This window comes from Engraulis encrasicolus, chromosome 18 (assembly GCF_034702125.1).
Source record: "Engraulis encrasicolus isolate BLACKSEA-1 chromosome 18, IST_EnEncr_1.0, whole genome shotgun sequence".
NCBI classification, from domain to species: Eukaryota; Metazoa; Chordata; class Actinopteri; order Clupeiformes; family Engraulidae; genus Engraulis; species Engraulis encrasicolus.
The window spans coordinates 28,097,708-28,116,822 of NC_085874.1; the positions used below are offsets into that span (position 1 = coordinate 28,097,708).

The following is a 19,115-nucleotide window of genomic DNA, read 5'->3' on the forward strand; positions in this document are numbered from 1 at the left end:
GCCTATTTTTATATAAAAATGTCAAAGGGCTGTGGTTTGACAGTGTTAACAGATTGCTAATTTGTAATAAGTAGGCCTAGGCCTAATTGACTAATACCTACTGGGTATTTTCCATAGACCTAAATTAAACAAAAAGAAAAAGAACCAAAAAAATCGATTTTGTGCCCTGTGAATCGATTATGTGAATTTCGATTCGATTCGATCGATTAACTCGATTATTTTACCCAGCCCTAATTACAACTGCATGTTGAAATTGGCAGAAGTTATTGCTGAACATTATTGTGGTAGGGTTCATATGTAAATGCCAATAGCATACAGTTCAAAAGCACACACAGGCTCCATGCACATACATGACTAGTGCTACTCCATTTACTGGAAATGTAGTGGGACCAGTCAGTAGAAGTTGGACAGACACAGACAAAATCTGGCTGGCTACAATGGCTATGCAAAAGACAATGAATAAGTAGTAAATGTAGGCCTACCTACTCTTACCCTATTAACTTCCAAGACTGTTGCGAGGCATTGCTAGACGTAGACCAAGGAAGTTAATTGAGATCAGCTAATTAGGTTGTTACTGGATTCTAAGAATGGGATTTCGTTAAAAACCCAGGACATTAATGCAGTTAAGGATGTCTAGAGGGCCATTTATGGGGTCTGTCGTGAAGGTGGCTAATTTCAATATAGGCCTGAAGTGCAGGGGGATATCCTGGTTTGTGTTCAAAGTACTAGGTGTAAAATATGTCAAGTCCATGCAGAGGTAAACCATCTTACACAAGGTTACGTTCTGAGAAACGGAACAGTATGGATGTAACCTTATTAGTGGGGTTGCAATGCAAAGGGGTGGAAAACGTCCATCAAAACTTCATGGGAAACTTGGTACGGGAATTTTGGAAATTTCCCATTTCCATAGAAACTATGGAAATGGGAATTAACAGACATGTAACTACTGGACAGTTACTTAGATTTCACCATATCTGGTTTTCCTATAAGGTATAGTACTAGCACATTGCACAGTTATCACAATAGCATGATAAGCCGTGAGACTTAACTTGCAAATAGGTTTTTCTACCTACGAAATTGATGTATATCCTTCAACTTTGATAATTCCAACTTCATTCCGGTTAATTCCTGAGTATTCCCACAGAAAGTTCCCACCGTTTAAAATTCCCAGAATTTTCCCAACCCTAAACCTTATCCAGGCAATCATTATCACTAAGAGAATGATCGAAACGTTGCTCCCAATAAATTAAGTCTTTTGCAAGCAGTGTGCAGATCCTTTCCCGCTCCTACATGTGACAGTTTTTTGATCTGGCACCTGCTGATGCTTTTTTGCTGGATGTGCGCACTTTCCACTACACTACATCATTATCACTAAACCACAAGTTACACACCGAATGGCAAAACATAGAACCTTAGCTGCGGGTGTAGGCCATGGAGAGAGAAAAAAACATACAAACACTCCAAATTAATCAAAATAAAGCCTTTATTATATCTTTAAAAGTACCTACAAATAAATAACAGATGGACATGATAATATTCTTCAAAAACAAGTGTTTGCACCAATGATGTAACTGACATGATGTAGGCATCAATGATGTAGCCGATTCTCATCCATACGAAAGATTAATCTGAAGTTTACACTGTTTGGCACAGACATTCAAATGGCAAAATTACACACAGCAGGTCGATTGAAAGAATCAACCCTACACATGCCCCAGGGTCCAACACCACGACCCCTGACAGTACTGAAACCAAGGGAGAACCCACGGTAAACAGCTCAATGAAATGATTTTACAGCATCATTCTTCGGGCAAAAAAAGCCATGTGCTCTTCTATTAGTAGATTTAACACTGTTGGCCTACCATACGTGGGAGAGCAAGGACATTTTGGTTGGAATATGGTTCCATGGTTCCATGGTTTATGGAATACACCTCCCCTGAAACTGCATCCCAATCCCTGCTGCATGTATCGCTTAGGTTCTGTTGTCTACATTGCACTGAATTTCTATGCAACAGGACATTGCATTTATTTTCACCAAAATGTGAATAGCTTTAAAAACACAGACAGCCCTTCAAAATGCAGCCATGTTCAGTGGACGTGTTCAGAGTACAACAAACAGGTAGTCACAGCCCTGCAGAGAAACAGAGAGGGAGAGAGAAGACCGAGAATCAGTACAGAGAAGGAGAGATAACATCTTGTGCAATCTGTGAATTTTCACACCAACACCTTTCTCTTGCGCACGCTTTCTTTCTCACTCATACACAGCTGAGCTCACACCGTCACGCTCTCACACAGAATTCTGAATTGAGTGAAGACGATAGGTGCTAGCTAGCTGCTTCACTGTTCGGTGAACATTATAGATGGGGTTCTTTTGTTTATCAATACGGTGTTGTGAGGAGGGGCAAGACGCTGGCAGCCAACCATGTGAGCTAACTTTTTGACCGACAGCGGTTTCCAACAATAATAGGTTAGGTAGTTTCGCGCAGTCAGGAGAAAACACACATTTAGAACCCATGTACTCATGTTGCCCACACTGATATGATGAAACCTCAACATTTGCAACAGCTGATGAGACTCTGCCATTTTTACATGTCCATCTCTTCCCCATTTTAATAGTCCTACACTACAGTGTGCAGATGCCTTGCAGAAGCAATTGCAGAGAAAAAGGCAAGGGGTTTCCTTTTTACCAACAAATCTATCTGTGCTTTTGTTTCTGGTCTCGCTATGTCTAATCAGCAGTATGGAACTACAGTTCTGCCCTGATTTTCAGTCCGGTTTTAGGTGTTGGACCTGGCACGTTTCTGTCTGTTGGCCTGAAAACACATCAGAGACGTCAATCTTGAGTTCAGAATATAGTAAACAAACTGCTATAAAATCTCATCCGACCAGGCCTGAAGCACATGATTGTGCTGAGCCTTTGACATTGTTAGCATATCAATGAAGTGGAAAAAGTAGCACACTGAAGCTCCACTTTTGACATTTTTTCTGGTCATACAGCGTTTCGACCCAACAGGGTCTTTCTTCATCAGGCATGTCTGAGCTACAGTGTGCGGACTTCTACTTTTTCCACTATAAGATGCGCCTTTGTCCTGCACCTGGCCTCCGAGAGGTGGGATGTGCATACTCCTACTCTTCTGAAGACGTGTCAATGAAGTGAGATCGTTGAGAGGAAGGGGTTTCTGCCTTCTAATAACCGTGTCAGATACCACCACCTGCACTGCCATGCTACAATTTCACAGCAAACACAAATCGAACCTCACCCTACAGAGCAAGAAGAATGTGTGCAAATCTCCCTACCCCTTCATCCTTGAGCAAGACATCTAATCCAATACACTGCACTGCAGTCATTTTGGATAAAAATGTCAGCTATGTGTAATGTAATGTAAAGAAAAATCACACCTCACTTTGGCTAAAGGAGTCAGCTCAATGTACAGTAATGTAATGTAAAGTACTAACCCCCCCTGACTTTGAATAAAGGCATCAGCCAAGTGTGATGTAGTGACCATCACTAGGGTTGTGGGTGCAGGGTAATAATAATAGTAGTAGCCTAGTAGTAGTAGTAGAGTGCTATATTGTCATTTAAATAGAGTGAGTATGATATGTGTCAGGTTTGGCAGAAGGACGATGTGGAAATGATCTGGCTGTAGCCTACTTAATACAGACAAAATGCCGTTACGCTGTATTGAAAAATAAGCGTAACGGTCCAAAATAAGCGTCACGGTCCAAAATTCTAGCATAACGGGCCGCCACGCACTTTTGCGCTAGCTAGAACCCTGGGGTGTGTTCTGACTGTCACGCCAACGAGCCCCAGTTTACTACTCCAGAAGGTCTGGGTTCGGGTCCCAGCTGGGCAACTCTGCTCCCCTTCGCTACACAAGTAATGTAAACTTGGCCCTCACTCACTATAAAAGCATGAGCTAGGTGTAGTGTAATATTGTGTTAATGACCCCTGACTGTAGATAAAAGCATTACTCAAGTGCAATGTAGTGTACAAAGTACATGGAAGTCCTTGTGCACAACCCATCAGTGGTCCAGGTGCAGGTGTAAGGCAGGGAAACTTGATCAATGGGTCATTCCACGCCAAATCAACAAGAGCCCGCACGCTTAGGTCTCAAAAAATTCTGAAAATATTACTGAGTGTACCCATGGTACTTAAGAGAAACACTGTACATATATTTGAATGTAAGATGTATACTCTCCATGTTACAGCCAATTTCACTGGGGGAGGGGGGTGCCCATTTTGTTCACACTCTTTTTTTTGTCAAAGTTCACAAGCCCGTAGCTCAAGAACTAAACCATGTAGGAAGCTCATATTTGGCATGCTGGTACATAGATAGGAATTGTTTGTTGCAAAACTGTCAGTTTTGGTCTGTATGATCCTGCATCGTCATAGCATTCCCTCAAAGATGATACAAATTGTACTGTATTGTACTAATTGTTTTTGGCTGTGCTCTGTTTAGGCCTTCAGAAGACATATTTGTGCCCAACATAGCCTCATGATTTTCCCCCCATGTAGATACAAGTAGAAACACTCCCATAAAAATCTATAAATAGAAAGGAAACCCCATCAGTGTTTGACCAGAAGACCTCACAAGTCTGACAAATCATTTTGGGTGTCATTTTCAGAGCACCAGAACCCCTTGTGGGATTGTCCATAGATTTTTATTTTATTTTTTTCTTCATTCTCCATGAAGTCTTCTTTTTAAAAATGCTAATGAGACTTGTCTTACGTGATGTTTTCATTTTTAATTTCCACCTCATTGGCATATGTGCGCAGGCTCTTGTTGATTTGGCGTGGAATGACCCCAATAGTAGTTCAATATATAGTAGTAGTAGGAGTAGTTCATTCAACACGGCTCATCGGATACCGTTCTTTTTTCTGAAGACACACTAGGCGAAACGCGTTGTAAAGGGGAAAAAGAACTGCATCCAGCGTGCAATGTAGCATAGTTTAGTGCAGTGTTTCCCAACCAGGGGTACGTGTACCACTAGGGGTACGTGTACCACTAGGGGTACGTGAGCACACTGCAGGGGGTACTTGGAAAAATGAAATTTTAACAAATATTTGGAGCTTAGTTACATTGGGATGGAAAAATCTATATAGAACTTGACTTAGGGGGTACTCATGGCACAACAAAAAGGCTTGGGGGTACACAAGACAAAAAAGGTTGGGAAACACTGGTTTAGTGTAATGCTTGCAGTGTGAAGTGTGTGGGTGACTGACCGCGCAGCTGGCCACCAGGCTGGAGGAGCCGTCCATGTTGGCCACCATGGAGAAGACGAGGCAGTGGGGGCACTCCGAGTCCCCGTGCTGGGACACCTGCTGCTCCAGGAGCCCCCGCAGCACCTCCGCACTCACCTCACGACCCTGCACCGCGCCAAGCCACGCCAGGGATCAGGGATCAGGACAGACAGACAGACACGAAGACAGACAGACAGACGGATAGACGGATAGACGGATAGACACGAAGACAGACAGACACGAAGACACATTGACAACAGGACTCAAATCAGCAAAAAAGCCCAAAGAAACATCCAGAAAAATAAAGAGATAGAGTATGAGAAAGAGCAAGTGAAAGTGTGTGAAAGAGAGAGTGAGACTTTCCTAGTGTATGCATAATTTCCAGTTATCAAAGTTATCTACATTATTGACAAATGATGACACCATCTACATATGACACTGCCTGCTTCATGATAATTTAAACCCATCGTCTTCATGCACTTTACCAGAATGTATGTTCGACCCTGATTACTGAGTAATACGTCTTTTTTCTCTTTCTTCTACATCACAATACTTGATCATAGATTTATCTGTTAACATTCATTTCTGGTCATGATCTTGTCTATTATGTTTTTTGCACATTTGTGTACACTAACTCAGAGAATATGGTTTTGCACAATTGCCTTTTTATTTTCTGTTTAGTTTTTATTTTTCCCCTCCCTGACTATTACCTGTGTTATACGTGTCTTGAAATGTCCATGTGAGCATTATGTGCATTTAGGTAAGCTACTTGACACCTGAATTTCCCCTCTGGGATCAATAAAGTTACTCTACTCTACCATCAGAAGGTCCATTTCGTAACATGCAACCAAGCTTCATATGACATTTTTAATCAACAGCTCATAGATAATTGAAATGTTTGCTTTACGGCACAAATTCTCCCCGTCAGGTCGTAATCCAACTCTAGACTGTCATGCAATCAATCAGTAAATACGTAGAGGGTCATACCAGCGTGTTGACGAACAAGCCACACGTGCAGGAGATGAAATGGCTGGTCACCGTTAGATTGTTTCTGAAATGGAAAACAGAAACTCTTAAGAGTTGATAACTGTCCTTGGACAGAAGAAATAAATGACGAGACAGGGATATGAGCAAACGCGCACACACACACACCTCTTCAGACAGACAGACAGACAGACAGACAGTCACACACACAATATCCATACCCTCCCATGCTCATACACAAGATCTTGCACAGCATTTCAGAAATAACCTTGTCTTTCTGTGTGGGCGTGTGCGTCATTCAGTCCAAGGGATCACCTTGCCCCCTTGAACCTACAGATTAATGACTTCAATATCACCCAATCTCTTCTCAATTGCCTGGAATATTTACCTCGTGGAAAAAAGCGGTCTGGAACCACATATTGGGTACTGACGTTAAGAGTTTAAATAGCACTTGATATACGAATCGATGTCAGCATATCCATTTCAAGCGTCTCCAGACTGGATATAAATGGAAAGGCTTATGTTTCTTGATTGTATTGTTTCCAAAAGGGTACTCACGCAAAGCAGACCGGACATATGACGAAGCCACTGCTCTCCATGCCCTCTACCAAGGCATTCAGAGACTGCTCCTCGAACTGCAAGTTCTTGTGGTAGTTCTCCAGAATGGCAAGTTCTGATGGGGAGTAGGACATGTACAGGGGTTGAACAATGGAACTGAAACACCTGTCAATTTTAGTATGGGAAGTTTCATGGATAAATCGGACCACCCTGGTGACCAGTCTTCAACCATTGGTACCTGCATGTGTTGATGGTACCCATTGGTACCTGCATGTGTGACAGCAAGTCTTTGTGATGTATCAAGACAAGAGCCAATGTATTTTCTGCATACCACCAAGAAGGATGAACCACACCCAACAAGATTAACTGTGGATGCAAGAGGATGCTGTCTGAAAGGAATGTTTGAGTGCTAACCCGGACTGTATCCAAAAAACATAAAAACACAGCTGACCAAATCAAGGTAGAATTAAAATGTGCACCTGAACTCTATTTCCACCAGAACTGTCCATCGGCAGTTTCACAGGATCAATATACACGGCCGGTCAGTCAAACATCCCTTTCAGCCAGCATCCTCTTGCACGGTTAAAGGATAACTTCTGCCAATTTCGACATGCAGTTGTAATGCTCACACTACCCTGGACTTGTCAGTACCTGAGAATATTTTTTTTTTCTCAGCCTTTTCCGAGATGGGGACAAGCGTTTGTTGTTTTGTACATTAAATAATAAAAAAAAACATCTCCATTTATTCCCAATAACATCCAAAAGGTTATGCAACATCAGCAGACAACTAGCAAACATCTATACCTTTTGGGATAATATTTGGAGTAGACCCATGTTAAGAAGGTTTTTAATGTAAACAAAGTCTGCCCCCATGGAATAGCTCAGATCTCAGAAAGGGCTGAGTCGAAAAATGTACTGACAAGTCAAGGGTAGCGTGAGCAATACCACAGCATATTGAAATGGGCAGAAGTTATCATTTAAAGACTGGTCACCAGGGTGGTCCCATTTATCCATGAAACGTCCCATACCAAAATGACAGGTGTTTCAGTTTCATTGTCCAACCCTTGTACTACAGACATAACACAATGATTTCACAATACTATGATTTCCATCAGTGTTTCCCCAACCTATTTTGGTGTTGCGTACCCACTAGTGGTGCGCGGGCCGTTGATATTTACAGCCCGCCCCAACCCAACCCATCACGCAGCCAACCCAACCCAACCCGGCCCGAAATATTACACAATGATTTTTAACCCGACCCGACCCGCCCCGCTTATTTTTTGTTTTTGTTTAATAGGCCTAAATAAATGTGTATTTCGATATAGCCTATGGGCATATTAAATAAACATAAATTAAATGTCTGCGGCGGCGCCGAGGGGATGCGTAATGTCCTAGACTGCCAGCTGCGTGTGGCAGCCATTCACCCTTTATTTCCCTCTTGGATCAATAAAGTTAGTCTAGCATCTTGACCGCAGCACATCCATCTGACGATTGTGGTTTTAACTCCATTTTTCGTTGCCACATCAGACACCTAAGCTCTGTGCGTGCCATATGAATTTACTATGATGTGGGGTGCCGGCCGTGTTGTCTGTGTGCTCATGGCTGTGAGACGTGGTGGGGTCGCCACCTGTTAGGAAGCGCATGGACAGCGCTGTTTTTTCCCTCCCCTTGTTGGAGCTTGTGGATTGTCAATGGAAGGAGAGAAATAAGCGTGCGTGCGTGCTGGACTTTGCTATTCCCATGGAAAGATGACTACTTTCACAGAATTGCTGTATAGCCAATTGTTATTAAATAAACACTTGGAGATAAAATGCATTTTAGAAGGCTACATGCAAAAGTGACAACGATAGCGAAAGCGAATAGCCTACCTCAACAGCCGAGGTTACAACGTCCAGGCTCTCCTGCTTTTAACACTCGGGGATACAAATAGGCTATTCAAGTTTTTTTCCAATAGCCCTGAAGTATTCCTCATCTCGCGCCTTGACCAATTATTCGACATAGTCGGTTGTCTCTTTGCAAGACTGTCATGAACAGACATGAACATAAATTATTTTCCTTTCGAACCATTCACCAGCATCTGAAGTAGGCAACCGCTCAGTAGAGCTCCTTTGATGAATGCAAGACCAACAGTTCTCTGCTAATAGCCTATGATTTGAGGATGAAGTAGCCACTCGCCTATTTTCGATATGCTGGATGACAAAACCATGTAGGCTATAAACGTGTTTTTTTGTATTGATTCTAAAACTCAACCGATGGTGGTCAATGCAAAGAATGTTACCGATACGCAGACTGAGAGGCGCGAGCTTCACATGCATTTGAAGCGCGTTGAGTTGTGGTGCATATCAGGCCATAGCCTATGGAAACATCCTGGGTTGGAGCAAACTTAAAAGCAGGGCATATTCGTAAGGTTTACCTCGCCAGATATGCATCATAACGTTAAGCCCGCGATGGGGAAAATGCGCGTTACTCGCAAGGCTGGAACACTTCACCTTGGGAAAGTTACCGTCTCGCTATAGGAGCAGAACACAACAGCCTTCGGGGGCTGAACCCAAGCGCATTCATAAAGGACAGAGAAAGCAAAACGGATTAAATAGCCATAGTCTTTGGAGAATGCCATGATATAAAATAATAGATTAAGTCCTGTGGTTCGGTTGTTGTCAGTGTGCTTTTTTATTTCAACTGCTTAAATAGCCTAATGTTCAACAATCAATGTCCATCACCATTAAGCTAAAATATTTAGACGGCTTGCTTCTCTTTGAGTCGAGAGCGGGGCGCGAGAGAGCGAGAGCTTCACGTGAGTCCACGCTATAGTGATGCGCGGGAACTAAAATCAGGAGAGCGAGAGCTCCACATTGGCTGCTTGCTTGCATTCTGGTTCTGTGCGCAGGGGGAGAGAGCAAGCACATGTGCATACGCCGTCAATTGGCATTCTACTGTCTCGGATGTGCGCTGATGTTAACAGTGTAATTAGTATAATTATGACGACTGTCTGTGATCTGACCCGACCCGACCGCAACCCGTGGATTCTTAAGAACATAACGGCCCGACCCACCCGCCCCGCAGGCTAACCCGAAGGCCCCGCTGGGTTCGGGCCGGCCCGCGCATCACTACTACCCACCTATTTTGTCATGCCATTAGTAGGCTACCCTCCAACTCATACCCTATAGCTCTTCCTCCATCCCAATTACACTTTTTCCACATACCTCCTGCGTAGTGGTAAACGTACCCCTGGTTGGGAACCATTATCTAAATAGTAGAGATGCACCGGATCCTGATTTTTAGGATCCTGCCGGATACTGGATCCACTGCTTAAGATCCTGCCGGATCCGGAACCGGATCCTACGAAAGGGTTGAAACACATAGCCAACTCGCACACGTGGGCCCTTTTAATTACGTTGGCGCAAACTATTTTTAAGACTCATTGGCTTATTGCCCAACTGCCTTCAACGGCCGCTTCCAAAGGGCTTTCACTCCATGCAGAGATTGGGGTTGTGAAAGACTGACTGAAAAGCCTAGGCTACGTAAAAAGTAGAGATGCCCCAGATCCTGATTTTTAGGTAACTGCCGGATACCGGTGTTAATAAATTTATACATGTATTATTGAAAATATGCAATGTGATAAAAGGGTAACCTTTCGTTAGGAGTTTATTGGTTATACTTTGGTATCTTGTTATTCTCGCTCTCTCCCTCTCCCTTGCTCATTGATTTATGTGACGTCTCAGAGACATCTCTCCCCTCCCAGTCTGTCCCAGACCACTTTGCTGAACTTTGTTTAGGCTATGGAAGCTATCAATCACAGACCAGACGCCACTAAGTGCCCACGGAGACAGGGGGAGACGAGACCATATATGTCACTATTCTATAGTTTTACATATTCATGATAGGAAAGATGACGTCATGGACTGTGGGGTTGGGGGATGTTTAAATAGGATTGTTTTCTGTACTTACTTCAGGACTTATTGAGTGGAAGACTTCATGTCTCCACGCAATAACTACTCCGGCCGTTAAACAATAAAATCTGCTCGCAGATTTTAAATGCTACCTCCGTTTCCTGTGTGTTCTTTCAGGTAAATTTGATAAGGTAATACAGTGAAATTGTTAAAGTGATAATGTGAAATTATTCACAACCGGATCCACTGCTTAAGATCCTGCCGGATCCGGATAGTCTGAAAAACCCTATTATCCTGCCGGATCCGGAACCGGATCTTGGATCCTGTACATCTCTACTAAATAGTCAGGTGAAACGAATGAATGGCACAAGGGCCTCATTCACCTTGTAGTAACGGATGCAGCCATCTGCAGTCAAGACATACACCATGGTCTAACAATGATGTTTGAGGCACACAAATTGATTTTGGACTTGTGCAACATATTCAGCCCAGAATGAATTCTGAATGCATGTGGTGAAAGACCAATGCTTGGCCAGCTGTCAGAATGTGCGCACCAACCTTCGGCTAAAAGTTCTTGTTGAATTTCTTGAAGGACTGCAAGCTCATCTTCTTGCTGTACGGCACCAAACAACTACATGCAAAAAGAATGTCAGTGTATAATACATCAGGTCATTGCCAGTCAGATGGTAGGTTTATATGGATGCTTGCTGTCCTTTGCATACTTACGTCTATGCCAATGTTACTCCAGGGCGTCGCCTGTCCCATGTCAGACGACCGCAAGGCACTCCACTCCTCCTGCATGATCTCCTCCACCATGGAGCTCTGCCGACCGCCATCATTTTCTCCCGCCTGTCGGTACCTCTCCAGCAGCCGGGATCTACTGCTTTTTAGCCTTTCAAAGCAGCGCTGCAGGATTGTAGGAAATACAAACAAACAACATCATTACTAACTTTCGTAGAGTATTCTGTAGGCCTATAGCGCTATTGACTTTTGGTGTGACAGAATTATGAGAACTGTTTTGGAAACTCGGTCTCTCCCTAAAATATTTAAAACAAAATAGGAACAAATCGTGTCGTTTCGTTTGAAGGTGTACGGGGCTAATTACGAAATGAGCAGCTGAGTTTAGCAGTGCGCTGTCAAGTTGGGAAGAAAACAAAAAAGTCTACAGCATTGACTTTTCTCTAGTTTCCACTGCTAGGTCTTACACCGGTTAGCATTGTTTGGCTGACCAAAAGGAGCAGGTATTTACCTTCCTGTACGTTTCCTTCCATGGGATGGGATTTCCATAACGTGACCGATGCTTTAGAGCTTCCATATAATTTCAAAAGGTGTCCTGAAGTGATTGATAAAGTGCCAAACGCCTGTTAGTCCGTTTCAAAACAAACCACACGCTAACCTCTTCATGAACTGTCTGCCCAGCAAAGCAGCGTTTTTTAACCTTTTGACGAACCGGAAGTTTTCAAGAGTGGCGACTGGGAAATGTAGTTCTTTGCGTGCTCGAGCCTTTTACTGGCTTGAACAGAAGGCGCAGCTCCACGGAAAATGTGATAAAACTGCAAGGCAAAACATCTCATGGATGTGATGAGAAAAACTTTTGTGTGTTATAAAAAAATACAATATGCCGTATTTATATGATAGAGCTTCTGTGAAATCATCTGCGTGAGCATGCAATCCTGTGTGTGTGTGTGTGTGTGTGTGTGTGTGTGTGTGTGTGTGTGTGTGTGTGTGTGTGTGTGTGTGTGTGTGTGTGTGTGTGTATGTGCGTGTGTGTGTGTGTGTGTGTGTGTGTGTGTGTGTGTGTGTGTGTGTGTGTGTGTGTGTGTATGTGTGTGTGTGCGTGCGTGCGTGCGTACGTGCGTGCGTGCGTGCGTGTGCGTGTGCGTGTCGGAGTGTGCGTGCACTGCAGAGATGATGTCATTTGGCAGCAGTCCAGTGTGAATGTGAGTGAGTCTTTGCTCTTGCGGTTATTACAGAGGGAACATGATACCACTCCGTCTGCACACACACACACACACACACACACACACACACACACACACACACACACACACACACACACACACACACACACACACACACACACACACACACACACACACACGTTATCACATCTTACACATGCACACATGTAATGTGTGTGTGTGATGTGATAATGTGTGTGAGCCAGCGCGCCTATGTGCGTGTGCGTGCAACACGCTACCCTACCAGGACTTTAACCTGTGTGTGTGTGTGTGTGTGTGTGTGTGTGTGTGTGTGTGTGTGTGTGTGTGTGTGTGTGTGTGTGTGTGTGTGTGTGTGTGTGTGTGTGTGTGTGAGAGAGAGAGAGAGAGAGAGGGAGAGAGAGAGAGAGAGAGAGAGAGAGAAAGAGAGAGAGAGAGAGAGAGTGAGAGAGAGAGAGAGAGAAAGAGAGAGAGAGAGAGAGAGAGAGAGAGAGAGAGAGAGAGAGAGAGAGAGAGAGAGAGAAATGTGTGTATGTGAACTGTTGTAAGGCTGATTGCCATACTCAAGTGTGTGCTATATGTTAACTGCACTGTGCAATAATGTGTATTAGGTCTTTGTGTATGTTTTGTATTTGTGTATTTATGTAAGCTGACAGACACTCTCCCTTTCTCTCTCTCTCTCTCACTCTTTCTCTCTCTCTCTCTCTCACACACACACACACACACACACACACACACACACACACACTTGAAAGAAAAACTGTCATCAGTCACACCTAAAAAGCGAGAACACAGTTTTTTTTCCGTTTTTTTTTTACATTTTCACCTCTCTCTTTCACATCCTCTCCTCAGCTTCAGCCTTTTCAGTCAGTTGTAAATGATGTCACTCACAAGTTGTTTTCTCACACACAATCTTTCCCCCCATCGATCACCTTTCTCCTCTGCGGGCAATCAGCAATCCTCTCACTCCACTTTTTTTGCTACCTTTCTGCTTTCACTTTACTATTGAATGGTGGATTATTATGATAGGGAGTGGGGCAATGGGTTACTTCTGCTGGTTCTGATGGGTGTGTAAGATCTGACCTTGGCCCACCAACTGGAGAGGATGGAGTATGTGTTGAGGTTCTCCTCTCCGAACTGCTGTGAGACGTAGTGCCCCAGGGATGGCCTGGGGAAGAAAATAGTGCCTGGGCACTTTTGGCGTGAAGGGGCTCCTCATAATTAGAGGCACAGAACTGACTCACCGGTGGGCCCTGCACCCTGTACCCTTGTGGGCCCCTATTTTCGGAAATGTAAATAAAACATTTTTTTAATGAAAAAATGAAAAGAGGGGCCCTCAAAATTACAGTTGCCTGATTATCATAGACTTGCAATCGAGATTCGATCCTTCGCCGCCGAAGGTGTTGCGTCACTAGGAGGGCGCAGCCTGGCTAAGTTACAGGGCCCACCAGGAAATGCCTATGCTAGATGGCCCGTCCAGCCCTAGAGCCCCAGCATAGCTGTTCCTCTTGGTGACATCTGACAGGACCATGTGACCTTTGCTCAGCTCCTTAAACTTGGTCATTCTGTGGGTAGGTTGGATGTGGTTAGGAACAGTATTATGTTTCCATTCGCATATACAGAGCTTGGATTTGCAAAAAGCAGAATGAGGCTTGCTCCCCTCTTTCCGTGTTGAAGTCAAAGAGAAGAGCACAGGGCCCCTGTGGTACCCAAGCATGTTTAGTAGGCCTATTACATGTTTAACAGACCAACCCAGTATTCACACAAAAAATACATATAATTTGTAAGGACTTCACAAAGCGTTTAGTGGCCAGCTAAAGCGCTTATTATGTTTTATCTCCATAATTGCACTTGACGCAGTGGTTGAAAACATTTTTACTGCTTTCCCTCCGCTCCCACAGGCGCAAAACAAGAAGAAGTGGTTTGGTTTTGTCACGCCACAGGGAGGTCAAAAGTTGAACTTCTCCCTTTGCTGCCGGGGAACATTGATAAGGCATCAAAAGATGAAAAAGACTAAATGATGAGGAAAAAAAGGAGAAAATCGGGGAATTCCATTCATGGCCGTATTTAGTTTTAGACACAATAACCAGACTGAGTGAGAACATAGCTGGCTCTGCGTACAGAAAGATGTTTAATATTTGACATTGGTAGTCTAATATTTCAACATGTAAACATTTGTTGAGATGTGTCTTCATGGCAAAAAATGAGAATGGCAATGACTGTACAGTCATGCTGTTACGGTTCAGCTTCCACAAGAAGGACACTGTAAAATATTATTAAAATAATATTATTATCCCTGCAGGGGTAGGGGTGCCTTTGTCAGTTACCCCGTCCCCATTTGTTTGTCTGTTTTCGTGAAGGTAGATTTGGCGGCTACGCCTTTGTCTTTCCTAGAAAGTTTTGCTCAAGTGCTCAGTGCACAATTCCAAAGGAGAGATTCAAGAGGGAGAAGGAATCACACAAAGGAGCTGGATGCAAATCAGTGAAACTGGTTTTATTAATCCCCTTTCCTGTATGTGGACATACAAAAAAAACCCTTTCAGAAACCTTACTTCTCTCTCAATCACAGGCATAGTGGACTTGAGGACTAGTGCTCTGTCTGCAACAATTTCCCGAAGCAGGGATTAAACGTGTATTATGCCATTGCCGGTATGCACTGATGTGACCCAGACAGCAACTGAGTCTACAACTGCATGATCAGATCTGAACCGGATCATGTGACGAGATGGGACTTTTAGTAACATGGCAAAGAGCCCACATCAGGACATGTCCTGATTTAAACCTGTGTCTGCATGCATTTCTCTTACTGTAAAACAAGCCTTCATTAAAAGTACTCTACAAACACATGTTCTTATAGCTACACCATTTATGCTGCCTTGAAGTTGTAATCTCTGTCTAGATAGGGATGACTCATGTTGTGTTTTGTTTAATTCTCCCATCCTCTACTGAATGTGGTCTAGGCTACATCACACATCACAGAGTAGCCTAGGCTACGCGCAACAGATTTGTGAACGACTGGCTACACGTCTTCATGTAAATCTACTTGCCGCAAATGATGTAAGATAAACACTTTAGGTTTTCTTTTGCCTTAAGACATGTAAAAGTTTTTATCTTTTACCTGACATGTTTCGACGGTGTTACTTCCGTCTTCATCAGAGGGTCACTGTGATGTTGATGAGTGACGTGCTTTAAAATCAGCTGATGTTGTTGTGGAGGTGTGACCTCCCTGCCAATAATGACAGGTTGGTCACACCTCCTGCTGTTAGAGTTGACCTCTTAGGATGGTGATCCAGGTGTGCAGGGGCGGAGCAGGGGGGTGGGGGGGTGCATAGGGGCCAGGAACCCCCGGCCTCACCACTTTGGGGGGCCCCCTGCCAGTGGCTTTCGATTGCCAAACATCCATTGTACGATATTTCGTGGGCCTAACACCTTTGACACATCTTCCGCCCCCCCCTGTTCCAATACCAGTGCTCCGCCCCTGCAGGTGTGTGAGAGCATGTATGCCCCCTCATCCCTGTTCATGGTACTTGGGCTACGCTTTCTGATCTCCATAGACTCCTTAATCCAGTGGTGGTATGTTGTTCTCTTGCTGTATGACTTCTGCCTTGTCCCAGTCCATGATATGATTTTCCCTCCTACAGTGGTCAGTTATTGCTGATGTAAGGATCTCCTGTGTGGCTTTCTCCTTTATTGCTCTTGTATGTCTTTGTTATGTTTCTTTTTCACACTCTTTTTTATGCTCATTATATCCCCGAAACGCGGAGCGTCGGGGATGTAATGGTTTTGCGTGCACCGCCGCCGCCGCCGCCGCGTCCGCCGCCGCCGCCGCCGCGTCACGTTTTTCGTGTTAACGCGATAACTTTTGAACGGATGTTTGGATTTGTCCCAGATTTGGTGTGTTAATGCTCTAGGGCAGGTTCATGAACTGATTCGAGTTTGGAGGTCAACACTTTCAAGATGGCTGAATTCAAGATGGCCGAATTTTTGTGTGGCCCATAACTTCTGACCGGGTGGATGGATTTCTCCCAGATTTGGTGTGTTAATGCTCTAGGGCAGGTTCATGAACTGATTCGAGTTTGGAGGTCAACACTTTCAAGATGGCTGAATTCAAGATGGCCGAATTTTTGTCTGGCCCATAACTTCTGACCGGGTGGATGGATTTCTCCCAGATTTGGTGTGTTCATGCTCTAGGGTACGTTCATGAACTGATTCGAGTTTGGAGGTCAACACTTTCAAGATGGCTAAATTCAAGATGGCCGATTTTTTGTCTGGCCCATAACTTCTGACTGGGTGGATGGATTTCTCCCAGATTTGGTGTGTTCATGCTCTAGGGCAGGTTCATGAACTGATTCGAGTTTGGAGGTCAACACTTTCAAGATGGCTGAATTCAAGATGGCCGATTTTTTTGTCTGGCCCATAACTTCTGACTGGGTGGATGGATTTCTCCCAGATTTGATGTGTTAATGCTCTAGGGTAGGTTCATGAACTTATTCGAGTTTGGAGGCCAACACTTTCAAGATGGCTGAATTCAAGATGGCTGAATTTTGGTTTGGCCCATAACTTCTGACCAGTTGGATGGATTTGTCCCAGATTTGGTGTTTCAATGTTCTAGGGTAGATTCATGAACTGATTAGATTTTGGAGGCCAATAATTTCAAAATGGCGGAATTTTCATTTGGCACATAACTTCTGACTGAGTGGATTGATTTGCCCTGTAACACTTTATTTTAAAGGTTCACCCTTTCAGTGGATCTACCACATTAGGTACAGTGTAATAACCAGCATAATGTATTTAATACCATGTAACAACAGTGTAATACCAGTGTAACAATATGCAATTCCTGTAATACCACTTACACACAAATACATGATGTAAGTACAAGATTGGTACATGGTGTTACACTGGTATTACATGGCATTAAATGTTGTTGCACTGGTTATAACACTGTACCTAATGTGGTATATTCACTGTAAACCATTAAAACAGTGTTACCATTTGCCCCATTTTTTTTCTTCATTTTCACAATAGTCATTTGGTTTTAAGCCTATGCATGTCATTGATCTATGTATATATATTAAATATATTTCTTTAATATTTTGTATTTATAATATACGTTTATGAAAAGGTGGACGGGAGTGGTAGGAATGATGGGGGACTGGAAGCGTTGCGTTTCGGGGATATACCTTAAGCAGTCGAAGGCGACTGCACAGGCAGTCTAGTTTTTTCTTGTGTTGAATGTCCTTCCTGTCTCCCTAATATATGTTTTGTTGCATGACCGGCACGGAATCTCATATATGACATTGCATTTGTTTTGTTGGTCTATTTTGTCCGGGATGTACTAACAGCAGGAGGTGTGGCCAACCTGTCATGATTGGCAGGGAGGTCACACCTCCACAATAACATCATCTGATTTTAAAGCACGTCACTCATCAACATCACATATCACAGTGACCCTCTGATGAAGACGGAAGTAACACCGTCGAAACATGTCAAGTAAAAGATAAAAACTTTAACGTCTTAAGGCAAAAAGAAAACCTAAGGTGTTTAAGTTAAACAGATACACACAATGAACCTAATACAAATGATGTACGGTCTTGAGAAGAGTTGGACTGATGGTTGAGGGCTGGACTGATAATCTGGCATAGGGCATTTTGCTGGTGGGCCAACAGTGTCCAGGCTGCAGTGCTATTACTTTTTTTTGCAGTGCTATTTATTTATTTTTTGTTATGCTTTATTTTGTCTTAGGGATTGACCCACTGTTTGCATGCAGGGGGCGGCCCAATGGTCCATCGTCAGAATAGACAATGGACTGAGTCAAGTAGGAAATAGTAGACTGCAAAAAAATGTAAATCTGAGCCAGCTTATTTTTCTATTTTCAAGTAGAAAAATCTAGCCAATCTTGATTTAAGTTAAAAGAAAAAATCAGCTAATAAGTACTTTTGAACTAGAACTTTTAGACTATTTAGACTTGTTTCAAGACATTTGCCAGTGGGGCAAGTAGGCCTAATGTTTTCTAGGTCAGATTTCTTAACTTGTTACAAGAAGTATTTGTGCTTGTAACAAGTAAAAGAAATCTGATTGAGAAAAAATGACTTGCCCCACTGGCAAATGTCTTATAACAACTCTAAATGGTCAAAAAGTTGTTGTTCAAAAGTATTATTTTCACTTCAATTAATAATAAGCTTGCTAAGATGTTCTCTTTTTTTTTACAGTGTATGAAAACTGCTTGTATGTGTGAGGGGCCAGTTTAAGACAAAAATGCCCAGGTGGTTTTAAGTCCAGCTCTTGGCAAGTCCGTACTATTCCTTCCCACATGACTCACTGATCTGTGTATACAGCACACTGTCTCAATGTCCAGATTTAATATTTTTGTTCTATATACACTATATAAACATGTTCCATATAAACAGTCAACCCTTTCCCCATGGTACAAATGATGGGAGAGGAAGGTAAGCAAAGTGGTTGTATATTGTATTTTCTCATATAGGCTAAGTAAGTCAT

At 43.2% G+C, this 19,115-nt stretch overlaps 1 protein-coding gene across 1 annotated transcript; it reads right to left on the reverse strand.

Annotated features, from left to right (window-relative positions):
• Nucleotides 1–1,465: 1,465 nt before the first annotated feature.
• rpain (RPA interacting protein) lies at nt 1,466–12,118 on the reverse strand. The gene is made up of 7 exons (XM_063223380.1): nt 11,924–12,118; nt 11,401–11,580; nt 11,233–11,305; nt 6,785–6,899; nt 6,230–6,293; nt 5,225–5,368; nt 1,466–2,131 (listed from the first exon to the last, which is right to left on the reverse strand). Exons 1-7 carry the CDS (start codon nt 11,987–11,989, stop codon nt 2,102–2,104), a joined length of 672 nt encoding a protein of 223 aa, XP_063079450.1. The 5' UTR covers nt 11,990–12,118; the 3' UTR covers nt 1,466–2,101.
• Nucleotides 12,119–19,115: the final 6,997 nt, after the last annotated feature.

What these genes read in the sequence shown, in the direction of transcription:
- rpain (XM_063223380.1), bottom strand. Translation starts at nt 11,989, where the DNA reads ATGGAAGCTCTAAAGCATCGGTCACGTTATGGAAATCCCATCCCATGG. An exon ending in GGAAGGAAACGTACAGGAAG is followed by an intron (nt 11,581 to 11,923) that starts GTAAATACCTGC and finishes ACAATCCTGCAG; the next exon opens with CGCTGCTTTGAAAGGCTAAA. An exon ending in GCTTGTTCGTCAACACGCTG is followed by an intron (nt 5,369 to 6,229) that starts GTATGACCCTCT and finishes GGCGCGGTGCAG; the next exon opens with GGTCGTGAGGTGAGTGCGGA.